Below are 17,669 nucleotides of genomic sequence, written 5' to 3'. Positions count from 1 at the left end.
TATATGTTGAGATAGGAAATTGTTATTTCTGAGACCAGGGTAGAAAATGCGTTTTTTCTGTTTAACCTTTCTAAAGCAAATGCCTTTTCTGATGTATATATCTGATACAATGAGCCTTTGTGAAGGGAAGCCTTTTGTGTATTGTGATGTGGGAAAATGGCTTGTTTGGGTTTGTGATGTTCTGAGAAAATGTGTATTCGGAAGAAAGACCCCATATGTTGTTTGGGTCTTTTGATATGTGAGGTTTCACTTGGAGACAGGAAGGTTTAATTTTAAAATGTGCTGCTAGATTTCCTGCATCTAAAAACAAGATGCAGGACATCACAGAATTTGTAAGACATCACACATTATGTTGATGATGTCATCTGATATTAAATCCCTGTTGTGGCGGGGCCCAGTGTTCTTGTTACCATCTTGAAATGTGCTTCGATGCTGGGAAGGTTAATATCTGGTGTCGGAGGAGTTAATTTACTGGCGCTAGGCGCCGCATGTGTAATGATGAAATTTAGATGTAGATTTTATTTAAATATATTTACTGTGTGGGTGTAGAAGTGCCAGGAGTGTGAATGTGTTTGGTGTATTTTAATGTGTGTTTAAATAAATGTTTTATTAATTTAAATGTAATGTGTGGACACTGCATCGCAGAAAAGTAGTCTTGTGGCGCCAATAGTCCCGGCACATACAGTAAAAGTCTGTAAAATGTATGTTTAAAAAGTGTGCCTATGTTTTCCCTGGTGGTCTAGTGGAATTTAGGTTTCTTCCTGGGGGCTCTTGGAGCTCTGGTTCACAGTCCGTGGGAACCAGAACACTGGGGCTTCCAAAGTGGGGTGCTTCCATTCCCTGGCAGTCTAGTGAGGGGACTGCAGGAGCATCCCAGGTCCAGCAGTGACCAAGGGGACTGCAGCACTATGGATATCCCCCAGGAGCCAGTCTGCAATGGCTCCTGGAGGGTCTCACAGAGCAGGGCATGCTGGGTAACCCAGCATGCTAAACAGCACTCTGGGGCTTGAGGTCCAAGAGTGGAAGCCTAGGTACTGTTGTCCCAGGAATTGATTGTTTTCCCCCTGGAGACAATTTCAGCTACAGGGGGAGCCAGACCCCGGGACAAGGTCCCTGGAATTATTTTTAGGTGGGAAATTTTAAGATAAATCTCCCATCTTAGACATAGTGGCACCAGGGGTGGAGAGGAGGCTGAGTTTCCCTGTCTCTGACAGTTTGTGGACATGGGGGGAGTACACTCCCCCCTGCCACTGGCAGCAAGGTTAAAAGTGGTAAACCCCTCCAGGTTGGCTGATGCAGCCTGCATGTGAATCAGCCTGGATTGGTTAAAGGGACAGGAAGCTAGATTACCACCTACCACGTTGTGTCTCAAACTGTATAAACAATATCCCTGTTATCCAAGTAAAATATACCATCTGGACTTCTGGAAGCTCACTAGTACCTCTAACTAGTGTGTAACTAAGGACCTTTTCTGAGCAAATAAAGATCACTGTTTCAAGATCCTCCTTGATGACTACTTACCTGCTGTAATTCCTGTGACCTACAGATTAGACTAATCTAATCTGTTATACGGCTGTTCTGAGGTTGGGACTTTGCATCTAGTACCAACGCTCTGCCCACTACCATGGCCATTGTGAGAGGATAGGGGGATCAAGCCACAGCAACCTGGATCTGAATTAAGCAGAGGTACCAGCCTAGGTGGCCACCAAGGAGTGTACGAACAGCAGGAGTTCACCTGGAACAGCTTCCTTCTGGGTAAGAATCCTACTGGTGGCAGCACGGCGCCCCCTATAGCCTTTAAGGGGGCACGTTTGGGATAACCCTACTGGGATAGCCATGGTCCGCGCTACAGCACCCCATAAAATGTGTCATTTTAATAACAAAAAATACTATGTTTGTTGGAGGCAACATCGTGTGCATTACGTTTTCCATTCCTGCATCTTTAAATCAAGAATAGAAATGATGTGCTTAGAAGGGTTAATGGCTATTCTGCAAACCATTGTAAGATTTCAGGTCACTAAAGCCGGCTATAGCTAAGACGATCCAGCCGCTGGACCTGAGATCCCAGCAACATACGTGGTCGGTTACATCACATCTTGCAGTTCATCCTGTTCTCAGTAAATCCTGTACCCTTGATATCTATAACCCTGTGTCTGTCAGATTACCCTATAACTGTTCATTCTCTCTCTTCCATAGACTGCTATTAATACAAGTAATGGCAATATGCAATCTGTCCCATGCCTTCCGATGTTTGACTGTGGGCTGTGTAAGACCAGCGCTGTCTCTCCTTCATCAGGTCAGAGACCTCTCTGCTAATGTCCTACATACAGATAATTATGTGATGATATTGATATGGAACAATCTGTTCTATACAGATAGTTCTGTCGTATGTAATTTTGTTTCTGTAGAGGAAATAATGCATATATCTAAATAAAATAGATCTTTGTGTGGTGTACATTAATAGTGGTAGAATGTGTTTAGATTATATGTATGATATAATATGTTACCTTTACCTCCTGCAGGCTGGACCTCCCTCATTACTGCCCTCTAGAGGTCTCCTTGTTACATCCTGTCTCAATGACCTCCAGATGTGGAAACCCCCCACCAAGTACACCATAAATCCCATCGGGAAGCGGAAAACGGGGGGGAGAGATGAGACAGGTAGGACGTGACCCAGCTGTGTTCTGTGAATAATAGAACCATCGCCCATGTTATGTTACCAAGTCCTCCAAAATGTTAGACAAAACTTCCACCTTATCTTGCGTCCTGTATCGTGCAGCTGGTGCTGCCTTCAAGCTTAGAGATTTATCAAAATGAGGGGAGATAATATCCTTCAAAACAGCATCAATGCATTAATTCTTCTAGATACACTTGCGGTACAATAATGAGTGTCTGCACTCGGCACGTTTGGGGCTGCATTTCAGCAAATGGAGTTAGGGATTTGGTCAGGATTAATGATGTCCTCAATGCTGAGAAATACAGATACTTATCCATCATGCAATACCATCAGGGAGGCGTCTGATTGGCTTCAAATTTATTCTGCAGGAGGACAAGGACCCCAAACATACAGCCAATGTCATTATGAACCATCTTCATTGTAAAGAACAACAAGGTGCCCTGGAAGTGATGATATGGCCCCCACAGAGCCCTGATCTCAACATCATCCAGTCTGTCTGGTATTACATAAAGAGACAGAAGTATTTCAGCCAGCCTACATCCACAGAAGAGCTGTGGTTAGTTCTCCAAGATGTTTGGAACAACCTCCCTGCCAAGTTCCTTCAGAGACTGTGTGCAAGTGTACCTAGAAGAATGATGCTGTTTTGAAGGCAAAGGGTATTGATTTTATTTAGATTTCTCTGCTGATATATATTTATTTATATCTTTAGCCCAACTCCTGTGCCGCTTAACATGTTTTCTATAAAGTAAGAGTTGACCTCCCCTGGAAGGTTTACGTGTGACTCCTGCTGCCTTCTTTGTCTTTTTCCTGTCTCTTCAAAGCTGAGTAAGGCAGCAGTGAGTGTATTTTATTTGTTTGTGGACTTGCCTATGATTCCTGGGAGAGACCCAGAGGGCAATTCTTTGCTACCATTAGGAAGTAAATGTGGTTAAAGCTGGTACTCTGTATAAACAGTGGAGATTTAAAACACGCACCCAACTGCTTCATCATGAAAGTGACACGAATGAAGTGTCGCTACCGGGTCCATCGCTTGCATGGAGAGGTGAGTTTAATTGCAGCTTGCATCTTCGAGTTCTGGTAAACAGCCAGCAGGATGAATCCAGAACTGTTCCCCCAAAAAGCTGAAAGCTTATGGATTATATTGATTATTTTGGGGAAGGCTCATCTGACCTATTAATACTATGGGAATAGAGGATATGCCAGTCCCAGCTACCTTACAAGATGCGTTTTTTTGAGACCAGCAGAACAAGCATGTATGTATTAGATTAATTTGCTGCTGATAAAATTAATCTGTGTGAACAGTAATTAAATCTGGAGTAGCCGTGGTTCGGTCTCCCAGGCACGCAGAATATGGATGGATAATATGTGTCACGGGCACTAGGAGTCTTTACCCAGGGATCACCAGGTGATAGGCTTACCAGAGCAGTATAGGTGGTAATATGGTACTCTGGTAGCAGGGTGATCACGGAACAGGAAATAGCAGATGATGAGATGCTCAGGAAAGTCTATGACTAGCAGCACTGGCAATATGGAGGTAGTAATACACGAGGAACTGTATGGACAAAGGACACGTGAAGGTAGTCAGTGGTCTGCGGTAGCAAGTTGTACCACTGCTATAGTGAGGAGGAATGTCCAACAGAAACGAGGAGGTGATGAGAGTCAGCGGTCTGCGGATAGCAAGTTGTACCGCTGTCTGAGTGAAGGAATGGAATCCAAGTGGAGGTATCCGGGAAGTCAGTGGTCTGCGTTAGCAAGTTGTACCACTGCTATGTGAGAGGATACTGGAACAGGTGAAACTGTAAACAGGAGTCAGTGGTCTGCCACTAGCAAGTTGTACTACTGAATATATATGTGAGGAGGTGCACGGGGAGAGACTGCAACACAATATATACACGGGCACCTTGACTTTGATCCACAGTAATATGCACAATATAAATGTATAAATGACTGAACAACACTGCCAATATAGAAAGTCTCTTGAAGTAATCCGGCATGAGATAACACAGTCAATGATGGCAGTAGAGTCAGCAGATAGTACACTCCAGAGGAGAACCAACACAGTCAATGATGGCAATAGACTCAGCGGATAGTACACTCCAGAGGAGAACCAACACAGTCAATGATGGCAATAGACTCAGCGGATAGTACACTCCAGAGGAGAACCAACACAGTCCAGCAAGGTATGCAATACACAGCACAGTCAATGGGAAGTATGCATACCGTGGTTCAGGAGAAGGCAGTCAGACAGGAGTGCAGAGATACCTGAAGGGCAGGAGGCCAGCAGGATACAAGTCCCTGGATGGGTGAAGCAGGGGTCTAGCAGGTGCAGCGCACAGGTAGGTAGACCAGCAGGGAACACAGGAAGGCGTGGAGAGCGGATCAGCAGTAGATGGATGAGTAGCGCTGAGAAGTAACAGCAGCGGGTCTCTGCGGGAACACGGAGGTAACCAATAGCAACCAGCAGGTGCAGTAACGATGGGACACCGGAGCAGAGTTGAACTGGAACAGATGATCACGGAGAGTAGCGGGTAGCCATAGTGGCAGCAGACTCAAGGAAACACGGTAGAGTAGACAAGGACTGAAGACTGAAGCGCACAGAGGCAGCGGATAGGAATCAGCTAAACAGTCACGATGAAACACAGACGGGTTGCAGGTTGAAGACTGTAGTGCACGGAGGCAGCGGATAGGAATCAGCTAGCAGTCACGATGATGAAACACAGACGAGTTGCAGGTTGAAGCCTGTAGAGCACGGAGGCAGCGGATAGGAATCAGCTGGCAATCACAATCATGAACAGGTGAGTGGATGTGGTTGAAGCCTGTAATGCACGGAGGCAGCGGATAGGCATCAGCTAACAGTCCCAATGATACATGGTAGAGTTGAAGTGATTAGAAGACTGTAGTGCACGGAGGCAGCGGATAGGAATCAGCTCACAGTCACGATGATATAGTAGATGGTAGAAGTGGTATGGGAACCACAGTAGCAGAAGTGGTTTGGAAACCACAGAGGTAGAAGTGGTTTGGAAACCACAGGAATCAGCAGGGCTGAATGAACAAGGAAACACAGGAACACCTTCAGAGACTCATGGGGAATGAGACTCCAAGATCAGGCAACGTGGTGTTCACCACAGGTGCTTAATATAGGGAGGTTGCCTGATCTGCCAATTAAGTTAAAGGAACATACACTGAAGGTTTAGAAAGGGCTGCGCATGCGCAGTCCCTCAGGATGGAGGACGGCCACGGTTCCTAAATGTCCGGGAAGAGGCACTCACGGTCCGGTGAGTGACAGTACCCCCCCTTTTAAAGGTGGGCACAGAACGCCTGGAACCGGGCTTGTCCGGATTTTTGGAATAGAACTTCTTCAAAAGGGCAGGAGCATTAAGATCTTCATCTTTGATCCAAGAGCGCTCCTCAGGACCAAAGCCCTTCCAATGAACGAGGAAACGGAGGACTCCTCGCGAAATTTTTGCATCCAATACCTCAGTAATCTCGAAATCCTCCTCCTGGTGAACTTGAACTGGCTGCGGAGCTGAGGGAGGAGTTGAGAAACGGTTGATGATAAGAGGTTTGAGTAAAGACACATGAAAGGCATTGGAAATCCGAAGATTCTTAGGAAGAAGAAGTTTAACACATACTGGATTGATTATTTGGATGATCCTATATGGACCAATAAAACGAGGGGCGAATTTCATAGATGGGACCTTCAAACGAATATTTTTGGTAGATAACCAGACACGATCTCCAATTTTTAGTGGTGGAATAGCCCGCCTCTTTTTATCTGCAAACGACTTATATTTGTTAGATGTCTTCTTTAAACAGGTTTTGACCTGAGACCAGATATTTTTGAAGGTCTGACAAACAGTCACCACAGCAGGAACTTGGGTGGGAGGGAGGGCAGGAAATTCCGGAAAAGACGGATGGTGACCGTGAACCACCAGCACTTGACTTTTTGAAGATGACTCCTGAGATCCATCTTCAACGTCCGATGACGCCACGAACGCCCGATGAGGAGGAAGGCGTTCAGACTGAACCTTATCACACAGATCCGTAGATGAAGGATCCTGTGGAGGAGGACCTGGTGGAATAGACGAATGCTGTCTTTTGAATGAAACCATTTGAGAGAGACAACGATGATGACATTCAGCTCCCCAAGATGTAACTTGAGAAGTGCGCCAGTCAATCTGGGGAGAATGACATTGAAGCCATGGAAGGCCTAAGACAATCGGACTTGTCGTAACAGGAAGAATTAAAAACGAAATCTCTTCATGGTGTAGCCCACCAATCTGAAGCGTTACTGGAGACGTACTCTGGGTGATGAGACCATTGATGAGACGTGATCCATCCATAGCAGTCACAGTAATCGGTGTTTTCAAAGTAATCACTGGTAGGGACCATTGATTCACTATCGATTTAGAAATGAAATTTCCTGCTGCTCCAGAATCAATCAATGCCTGTGACTCAAAGGATTTGGTAGCAAAGGAAATCGTAACATCAAAAGCGCAGGCTTTTAATTTCGTAGAAGATGGAGAGGACTCCAGGAACCCTAACCTTATCTCCCCAGTATTGGTTAGAGCCCGGCATTTCCTGGGACAAGAATTGAGCATATGCGTAGAATCGGCACAATAGATACAAAGTCTATTCTTTATTCTTCGGTCCCTCTCCTCTAAAGTTAATTTGGAGCGACCTATCTCCATGGGTATCACCGGAGATGAAGCTGGGTGAAATTGAGGATTTGAGAGAAGAGGTGTTTTAACCGAAGTTGTTTTCTCAGGTTCTCTTTCACGAAACCTCAGGTCTACACGATGGCAAAGAGAGATCAAATCTTCTAAAGAGGAGGGTAGTTCTTGTGAAGTCAGTGCGTTTTTAATTTTATCGGAAAGCCCCTGCCAGAAGGCGGCAATTAATGCTTCAGTGTTCCACTGAAGTTCAGAGGCTAAGATCCTAAATTGAATGACATACTGTCCTACTGTATGGGAGCCTTGTCGCAAACGAAGAATGCTGGAAGCAGCGGAGGTCACACGACCTGGTTCATCGAACACACTTCGGAACGTGGAAATGAATTTGGCACTATCTTGTAGAATTGGATCGTTTCTTTCCCACAGAGGGGAGGCCCAAGCCAGGGCTTGTCCAGAAAACAATGAGATAAGATAGGCCACTCTGGAACGATGGGTAGAAAAATTTTGAGGTTGGAGTTCAAAATGGACTGAACATTGGTTAAGGAAACCTCTACAAGTTTTGGGGTCCCCGTCATATTTTGACGGAGTAGGCAGGTGAAGCGTAGGAGCTGTAGACACCTGGGATGGCACTGGGGAAACGGAGGAAAGCACAGGAGCTTCAATACTAGCTGTAACAGTCTGTCCAGATGTTCCTTGGGAGGTTAACGATTAGTAACATTGAAGTAACAGCTGTTGGCGAGCATCCTGTTGCTCCACACGGCTGACCAGATGCTGCAGCATCTCTTTAGCAGTAGGTTCCGTATCTGGGTCTGTCATGGCCTGATCTTACTGTCACGGGCACTAGGAGTCTTTACCCAGGGATCACCAGGTGATAGGCTTACCAGAGCAGTATAGGTGGTAATATGGTACTCTGGTAGCAGGGTGATCACGGAACAGGAAATAGCAGATGATGAGATGCTCAGGAAAGTCTATGACTAGCAGCACTGGCAATATGGAGGTAGTAATACACGAGGAACTGTATGGACAAAGGACACGTGAAGGTAGTCAGTGGTCTGCGGTAGCAAGTTGTACCACTGCTATAGTGAGGAGGAATGTCCAACAGAAACGAGGAGGTGATGAGAGTCAGCGGTCTGCGGATAGCAAGTTGTACCGCTGTCTGAGTGAAGGAATGGAATCCAAGTGGAGGTATCCGGGAAGTCAGTGGTCTGCGTTAGCAAGTTGTACCACTGCTATGTGAGAGGATACTGGAACAGGTGAAACTGTAAACAGGAGTCAGTGGTCTGCCACTAGCAAGTTGTACTACTGAATATATATGTGAGGAGGTGCACGGGGAGAGACTGCAACACAATATATACACGGGCACCTTGACTTTGATCCACAGTAATATGCACAATATAAATGTATAAATGACTGAACAACACTGCCAATATAGAAAGTCTCTTGAAGTAATCCGGCATGAGATAACACAGTCAATGATGGCAGTAGAGTCAGCAGATAGTACACTCCAGAGGAGAACCAACACAGTCAATGATGGCAATAGACTCAGCGGATAGTACACTCCAGAGGAGAACCAACACAGTCAATGATGGCAATAGACTCAGCGGATAGTACACTCCAGAGGAGAACCAACACAGTCCAGCAAGGTATGCAATACACAGCACAGTCAATGGGAAGTATGCATACCGTGGTTCAGGAGAAGGCAGTCAGACAGGAGTGCAGAGATACCTGAAGGGCAGGAGGCCAGCAGGATACAAGTCCCTGGATGGGTGAAGCAGGGGTCTAGCAGGTGCAGCGCACAGGTAGGTAGACCAGCAGGGAACACAGGAAGGCGTGGAGAGTGGATCAGCAGTAGATGGATGAGTAGCGCTGAGAAGTAACAGCAGCGGGTCTCTGCGGGAACACGGAGGTAACCAATAGCAACCAGCAGGTGCAGTAACGATGGGACACCGGAGCAGAGTTGAACTGGAACAGATGATCACGGAGAGTAGCGGGTAGCCATAGTGGCAGCAGACTCAAGGAAACACGGTAGAGTAGACAAGGACTGAAGACTGAAGCGCACAGAGGCAGCGGATAGGAATCAGCTAAACAGTCACGATGAAACACAGACGGGTTGCAGGTTGAAGACTGTAGTGCACGGAGGCAGCGGATAGGAATCAGCTAGCAGTCACGATGATGAAACACAGACGAGTTGCAGGTTGAAGCCTGTAGAGCACGGAGGCAGCGGATAGGAATCAGCTGGCAATCACAATCATGAACAGGTGAGTGGATGTGGTTGAAGCCTGTAATGCACGGAGGCAGCGGATAGGCATCAGCTAACAGTCCCAATGATACATGGTAGAGTTGAAGTGATTAGAAGACTGTAGTGCACGGAGGCAGCGGATAGGAATCAGCTCACAGTCACGATGATATAGTAGATGGTAGAAGTGGTATGGGAACCACAGTAGCAGAAGTGGTTTGGAAACCACAGAGGTAGAAGTGGTTTGGAAACCACAGGAATCAGCAGGGCTGAATGAACAAGGAAACACAGGAACACCTTCAGAGACTCATGGGGAATGAGACTCCAAGATCAGGCAACGTGGTGTTCACCACAGGTGCTTAATATAGGGAGGTTGCCTGATCTGCCAATTAAGTTAAAGGAACATACACTGAAGGTTTAGAAAGGGCTGCGCATGCGCAGTCCCTCAGGATGGAGGACGGCCACGGTTCCTAAATGTCCGGGAAGAGGCACTCACGGTCCGGTGAGTGACAATATGTATAAGGATGTGCAAGAGAAAGTAAGTAGACAATTTGTTGAATATTAAAATTGTGAAATTAGGATTTGATTTCCTGTGTGAGGTCGCTAAATACAATCACACTCTCTGCCAGACATTGGAGAGTCTGTATCCATGGATCTATGCTTCCTTTTTCTAGGTGATTTTTCATTTTTGGTGACATAGTGGATACCACGATTCTGAAGGTAAATTGCATAATTTGCCACTGCACCGTAGAAGACAACATTTCAAAGAGGCCCGACCCTGTTGTCCTGGTAGAACTGTATGCTAGTCAGTATGTGGCAATTACATCATGGCATCCTTTTTGTTCCTTTAGAGGAAAGGAATAAGACTTTCACAATGATTCCTGGCTAATACAGCCTCCAGCAGGATATACCAGGAGGCCTTGTCTCTCCTTACGCAAGATCACTGGGTTTGGAATATTTTAACCAAAGGGCACAAAACAGAGTTTCGAGTGATACCCATGAAAAGTATTTTTGTGAAAGTTTAGACACTCGTGGAGAAACGGGTAATCTATCCGGTAACTGCACAAGCTTCTACTCCAGACTATTTCTGTTAGAAAAGCAATAGGAAGACTTCATCAGATAGGCATGCTGGGCATTTCTGCATGGAGCAAATTCTTTTCTCAATGCTTTAGAAAAATTAGATTTTCTTACATCAGTAGATTTACAGGATGCTCCTCTGCACATTCCGCAACACTACCTTTCTCTCAGGTTGTGAAGCCCAGAGCACCAAATGCAATTTACCTTTCTCTCATTTGGCCTCTCGACAACTCCCAAATCTTTTACCAAGATATTAGTGGTTCTTATCTCTGCTCTCAGGAAGCAAGGAATTGACGTTTGGCCTTATCTGAATGATATTCTGATTAGATAAATTGGAACACATTTCGAGAACAAAACCATTCACAGTAATCTTTTTCCTAAAAGAACATGGTTGGAGAGTCACCTTCTGCCTTCTCGTCAGATGCAAGTTCTGGGGAAGAAGATACAATAAAAGACAAAGCATCATTGTCAGAAGAAACTTGTGAGAATTCAACACCTGACGGAAGATTCAGTGTCCGTAAAAATCTTCAATAAGGGATTGTCTCAAGCTATTATGGCTGCTTTCCTGAATTATAGGGATCTTTCCATGAGTGAGATGGCACATGAAGAATCTTCAACTATATGTACTCTTTATCAGTGGGATTGCAATTTAAGAACCTAACGATCAGACTATAACACTTATTCGGAGCACCAAGCAATCTCGAGTGGTGGCAAGATCCACCATTAAAGGAAAGGGCTGTGTTAACGAGAAAGATTCTAGCTTCAAAGGTTGTGGTGCTCATCTGCACACAGAAGTAGTACAAGTGTCATGGTTTCAAAAGTAAAAACTGAGTACTGGACATTGCCAGCAGGATAGAACCCATACAGCTGTAGCTAAACCCCAAAGGGCACCTGCCATGGTAAGCCCCTAAATTAGGGGTTCTTTTTTTTTTCTGGATTTTGGTTAGTTAGATGTTCAGTGATACTCCTCCATCTCTATTTGTAGAGCCTGTGGAGGTGAAGAGAGTAAAGCCCAGCAGCGTCAGGTCTATGGAGCCAATCCATTACCTACTGATTATGAAGGGTATTTATGGAACATGTAATGCCCAGGCCAAAGGATGCAATTCCCAGCCCCCTTAGAACTTGAAGGAGCTGATAAACTGGATGATGAAAGTATTTGTGGCTAAGGAGGATTTATATGTTATGTGGGGGTGGAGAGAGCAAGGTCTCTGAAAAGTATGGACTTTGAGGATAGGGGCTCCCAATCAGAAATGGACTCTTGGAATATGAGATGAATCCTCTAGTAGTAAATCTGGGCAAATTAAATATTATTAAAGATTATTAATTTGGATAATGTGGAGATTCTGCTCAGTAATGTATACAAATTCATGGGGATTAATGAAGCATCCGCCTCCACAGAAGTCCATATTTGAGGATCGTAGAAAACAAAATAGTTTTTCCCATGCACCAGGCAGTAAAGGAATTAATTTATAAAGCATGTGGTCATGTGAATTAGAGCGCATGTATCCCTTCATTGATGAAGAGGCACAGAAATAAGGGTCAGTTCCAAAAGTGGACACGGTATTAGCCAGTTTATCAACCAAAACCACTATTCCTTTAGAAGACGAGGGTCCTCGAAGAGAAAATGTTTCTTAAAAACCTGGAACTACCTTGAAATCAGAGGTAGATATGGCTTCCATGGCTAGAACACTCAGACTATGGGGTGAGACTCTTCATACCGATATCCAGGAAAACATTATTAGACCATATTTGCTGTAAAGCATTGAAGTTATGCAGAGGGGAATAGAATTCCCTTGCGAGACATACCACTTCCTTTTCAGACATAACTATGGCTTCAACAGTGGTAGCTAGAAGAGCTGTTTGGCTGAATCCATGGGCAGTCTAGCTGTACTCCCCTTTAACGTCCATTGCTGTTTGGGGATAAACTAGACAACATCATTCAAGAGTTTTTGGGGGGATAAATCTAACAGTTTTCCACAGGAACGAAAGGTGAAGAATTTCCCCCCTCCTCATTTCCCTAACAGTTGAAAGACATCCTAAGCCTGGGAGACAATACACCAGACAAGGTGTTACTACTGCATACAAACAACCCTTTTGTCGTTCAAGCTTAAAGAGGGGAGATCAGGTCAAAAGATCTTACAATGACAATGGCCAGTATGATGGTGTATGCAAAAGGATGGACACCTACTTTTCAAGATCAATGGCTTATGGACGTTGTCAGAAGAGGTTACAAGATAGAATGCCATTTTGTTCCCAGGGGAAACTTTTGTCAGATTCAGAACCCCTTCAGGAGCATTGGAAGCTTTACATATCCGTCTGTAAACATTGCAGACAACGTGTGTGATCTCTCTTGTTCCCCCAGACCAGACTCTCTCTGGTCAGAAAATTCTAAGTGGTTTTCTCTATTGTTTTCAGATTTAAGGCGAGTCCATCACTTTCTCCATGCAAGACCTTACCTTATGGAGTCTATAAATTTAATTCTCGCATGAGCGAAGGGATTGTTTTACATTCATAGGTCTGGGACAGCATTTACAGTTCACCTGTCATCATTTTGGTCTGGAAATATTCTCGAACTTTCACTAAGGTATTAATTACACAGGTGGCAGAGTTACGGAGCAAGGGATCAATCTATGGCCCTATCTGGATGACATCCTAGTAATGGGGAAGTCAGAGCACATTGTCCAATACAAGATTGCTCAAGTACTAACCTTTCTGCTGGGTTATAAACAAGGCAAAGAGTCATCTCATGCTATCGCAGCAGATAAAATTTCTGGGCAAATAGAAAAAAATATATAATATATTGTACAGTGTGTATGTCTCTATTTAGATTACAACACTTTGCCTTCTAGGAATGCTTTTCATAGAAATTCTCCCCTGACTTAAGGGGTCATATGTGAAAATGGCGGGTTGCGTTGCTCACTCAGTAAGGTTGCAGAGAAGTATCTGTGGACCACGCCATTTATTTATTTTTTAAATCGGTTAAAATTTTATTGCATTTTTTTTTTTATCTTTTCTTTACACACTCTAAACAACAAAAGAGCCCATAACATTAGGCTAAATCCCTAACTATAACCCACACAGTGTTACAGGTATTGTCAAGTATTCATACACAATAAGATAAAAAAAAAGAAAAAGCATTGACATTTAGATATACAAGCCAAGGTATGCACATCTTCCACAATTTCAAGATACAATGAAATTATATTACAGTTTTGATACAAAATACAATCGTTGACCTTAATAATATAATAGGTGGCTGGATGTCTGCCCCGAGCATTACATTAGGGGAGCTCCACCTCCCTCAATCCTTCCGTGACATATGGGGATATCCTCCACCTGTACCATATTCTTTCATACTTGTCGACTAGGTTCCTGCTGGTGTACATAAACCTTTCATGGCCGACTATCGTTAACAAGGTCAATCCAGCTACTCAAAGTCGGACCTTCAGGTGCCATCCATTTCCTAGCTATCACCACCTTTGCCAACATAAGTAACGTGTTGATAAGCAATCTAATAAGTCTACGGGTTTTTTTGTTCAAGCCTAAACTGAATATACAGAGTTTTGGAGTCAAGGCCACTACTCCCACCACCAATCTTTAAATACAATCCTCCACCTCTCCCTAAAAGGATTGGACCAACGGACACTCCCAGAGCATATGCCAAAAGTCCCCTTTCTCACTCCTACACTTGGGACACAGAACCCTCTGACCCCCATTGAACTTAGAAAGCCGAAGAGGGGTGAGATACGCCCTGTGCAACAGAAAAAACCGGACCTGGCGAAATTTGATTGATGCAGAGACCTCTTTCGGGCTATACATCACCATATCCCATGCCTTGTCACTAAGAACCCCAGATCACCCTCCCGCCTGCATCGCAGCTCCGGCAAACCTCCTCCACCAGATCCTTCCACTAATATTGAATACAAAAATGAAATTTGCCGCCTTTGGCCCAACCTTGACCGTTGCACCCTCAAGGAATCTGCACTGAGGCTTGGGGCAGCTCCCTGAAACTGCGAGGCCAGAGCATGTCTTAACTGCAAATATCTATAAAAGTAGCCCCTAGGTAGTTTATATAATCTCTGAAGTTGCTCAAATGAATATAATATCCCATTCTCATACAGTTGTCCAATATGTATTATATTATAGATTCGCCAAGTTCCAGCTCCCTCCATCCTAATCAATTCTCCAAAATCCAAATTATCCCATAGTGGAGTGCACGGATCCAAGTCCCATCCACCCCCAATCTGGGATGACAATCGCCAAATCTTCATGGCCTGTATTAACAAAGGGGGGTACCCCCCAGCCTTCCTTCCAGCCAGAAGAAACTGCACACATGTATGATTAGAGCCTGTCTCAGAGATTTAGAAAGTCATGCAAATCCACACCCAACCGCGACCGGAACCATACCTCAATATGTGTCAACTGGAAAGCAAAATAATAAAGACGCAGATTCGGCAAAGCCAAGCCCCCCGACCCTCGAGTACGATATAAAGTGGTAAGCTTAACTCTTGCTCTCTTGCCTGCCCACACCAAAGAGGCCATGAGACGTTCAATGTAACGAAATATGCTATGGGGGATATATACCGGCGACTGCTGCAAAACATACAGAAACGTTGGTTGAATTATCATTTTGACCAGATTAATTCTACCTGTGACCGACAATGGCAGCTGCTTCCATACCCCATTTCGGCTCTTAAGATAGTCAATCTGAGGCTGGACATGGATCACGCCATTTGATTAACAAGACTCCCTGTCTTTCAACTGGTGTCCAAAATGCAAAACTTAGAACTGAAAGTGTCTCATTCAGAACCAAACTGGATAATACCCAGTGACAATAAGAATTAGAACCCCTTCAAGCGCTGTTAATATTTCCTACTGGACTTGATAGAAGTAAATAAGTATACTTACTTACAATGATCTCTGGATCTGTCAGTTCTCACGTTTGATATTCGCCCTGATCGAATTTACATGGAGAAATAAGACATCTTAATAGTATAATACTGTATATATCAAATAAATTTAACACCATCCACAATTAATGATTCCAAAACTTGGGTCAAAGTTGTAGATCTTTCATCCAAAGTGCTCCTTTCACAGAGATGAGTGATCTTTTCCCAGTGTGCTGCCCCCTAGTGATCACATTTTAGATAGGCACGTACATATCAAGCTTTGTCCTCTTTTAGATCTTGCTCCAGGAGATCAAATACGTCACTCCCCACCATATAGCGTATATAAAAAATATCAAAAGTAAAGATATCTAGCGTGTTATAGTTTTAAAAGAGACTGTTTTTAGATAACACGCTAGATATTTTTTCATATATATATATATATATATGAGACATAGATCCTCTGCACTCACCATGTACAAACTGGGGTGCAAGAGGGGATTGCCCACATTTTATAGACAAGAAAACAGGGATACTCTGCACTCTCCAAACACATAATTAATGCTATACCAAGTACTGTTCTATTTTAAAAACAAGTAAGGCTTTCCCAAGCACTAGCTGCTAGTGCTTGGGAAAGCCTTGCCTTTAAAAGATGTGTGCAGGTAAGCCTTAAGCCCAGATAAAATAGCATAGCATTTGATCATGTTAGGACTGGCCAGAATGGGAAGACTTTGGCGTCAGTTGGTCAGCTTAACATATATTGCAATATGTGGAACTAACATTCCCTGTTTTTAAAATAGAACAGTACTTGGTATAGCATTAATTATGTGTTTGGAGAGTGCAGAGTATCCCTGTTTTCATATATATATCTAATATATAAATGCTTAGTGGCGTCTGTGTGTGGAAAAAAAAAACCAAGTTGCAGCGCCACCTGCTGGGCGGAGTTATACACTGACCTACTAAATTCTTAGTGTGTGTGGGAAAAAAAATTCAAAAAGGGCTGAAATTTGGTAGGGCTCAAACTCCTTTTCGTGAGGTAATTTTACCTCATGAACACACATGTGTAGAGGCGTGCGTTAGTGTGTGTGTGTGTGGAAAAAACTATTTTCTCAGAAAGGGCTCATCCAATTGACCTGAAATTTGGTATACTGACATTATTTGACAAAAAAATTAGAATAGTCAAGTCAGTTAACTTCCATCATACCCCCGTGGGAGGGGTAGTAAAGGCTAAATTTACGAGTTGAGGGGTCAAACTCATTTTCGTGAGGTAATTTTACCTCATAAACACACATTAAAAAGGCCGCTTGCGTCGGGAAGTAACGCTCTTCCCCTGAGGAGGCCTGGGCTAGGTCCAAATGCATGACAAGAACCTTTTTAACACCTTAAGTAGCTTGATTTGACTAGAATGCATGAGTATCATGCACGGGTTAACTTGTATGTATGTATGTATATATATATATGTATGTGTGTGTGTGTGTGTGTGTATATGTATATATATATATATATATATATATATATATATATATATTTATTATTTGTGGAATAAACTTTGTCTCCTTAGATAAGGCGATACTAATCCAGCTTTCTTGGCTTAAGTGATGACCACTTTTCATATTAATCACAAAATCATATTGTCATTATTTTGTTTACAACCATCTGCTGATTAAAGAAATAAAGCTACATACACTGTATTTAGTGAGCACAATCTCTATGTCCTTTAAAACAGAGGTATTTAGGAACAACTCATTGTGATGCCGACAAGACCAAGGAAAGGGTGTGCCCCATTCAAACAGACCATCTCAAGATGGATAAGAGAAGTCTTTACAGAGGCACACAAGGGAAATGGGCGTAAGCTGCCATTAATCCTGAAGGCTCACTCGACGACAGTGGAAGCTTTTTAGGCACGGAAAGCTCAGGCCTGTACAAAGCAGCAGGATGATTATCTATTCGTACCTTCACCAGACATTATCTACTAGACATAATGTCTTCTGATGCACACTTTGGGTACATCCCATTGTAATGACTGCGATGGAGGATTAAAGAGCAAATTATACTTGCCAGTAATTTATTTTCCTCACAATGTTTCATGGTAGCCCAATATTCCCACCCATATTGTTTGA

General features: G+C 43.7%; 1 protein-coding gene across 1 annotated transcript in view; it reads left to right on the top strand.

Annotated features, from left to right (window-relative positions):
- MRPL2 (mitochondrial ribosomal protein L2) overlaps positions 1–17,669 on the top strand; it is a 40,886-nt gene that overhangs the window by 8,800 nt on the left and 14,417 nt on the right. The window contains 2 exon segments of the mRNA XM_075204543.1: positions 2,197–2,296; positions 2,523–2,661. Coding sequence (XP_075060644.1) covers positions 2,216–2,296; positions 2,523–2,661 — 220 coding nt within the window. The 5' untranslated portion in view covers positions 2,197–2,215.

This window comes from Mixophyes fleayi, chromosome 3, assembly GCF_038048845.1.
Source record: "Mixophyes fleayi isolate aMixFle1 chromosome 3, aMixFle1.hap1, whole genome shotgun sequence".
In the NCBI taxonomy this organism is placed as follows: Eukaryota; Metazoa; Chordata; class Amphibia; order Anura; family Limnodynastidae; genus Mixophyes; species Mixophyes fleayi.
The sequence above is the reverse complement of the archived record's forward strand: the minus strand, read 5'-3'. Positions and strand labels throughout refer to the sequence as shown.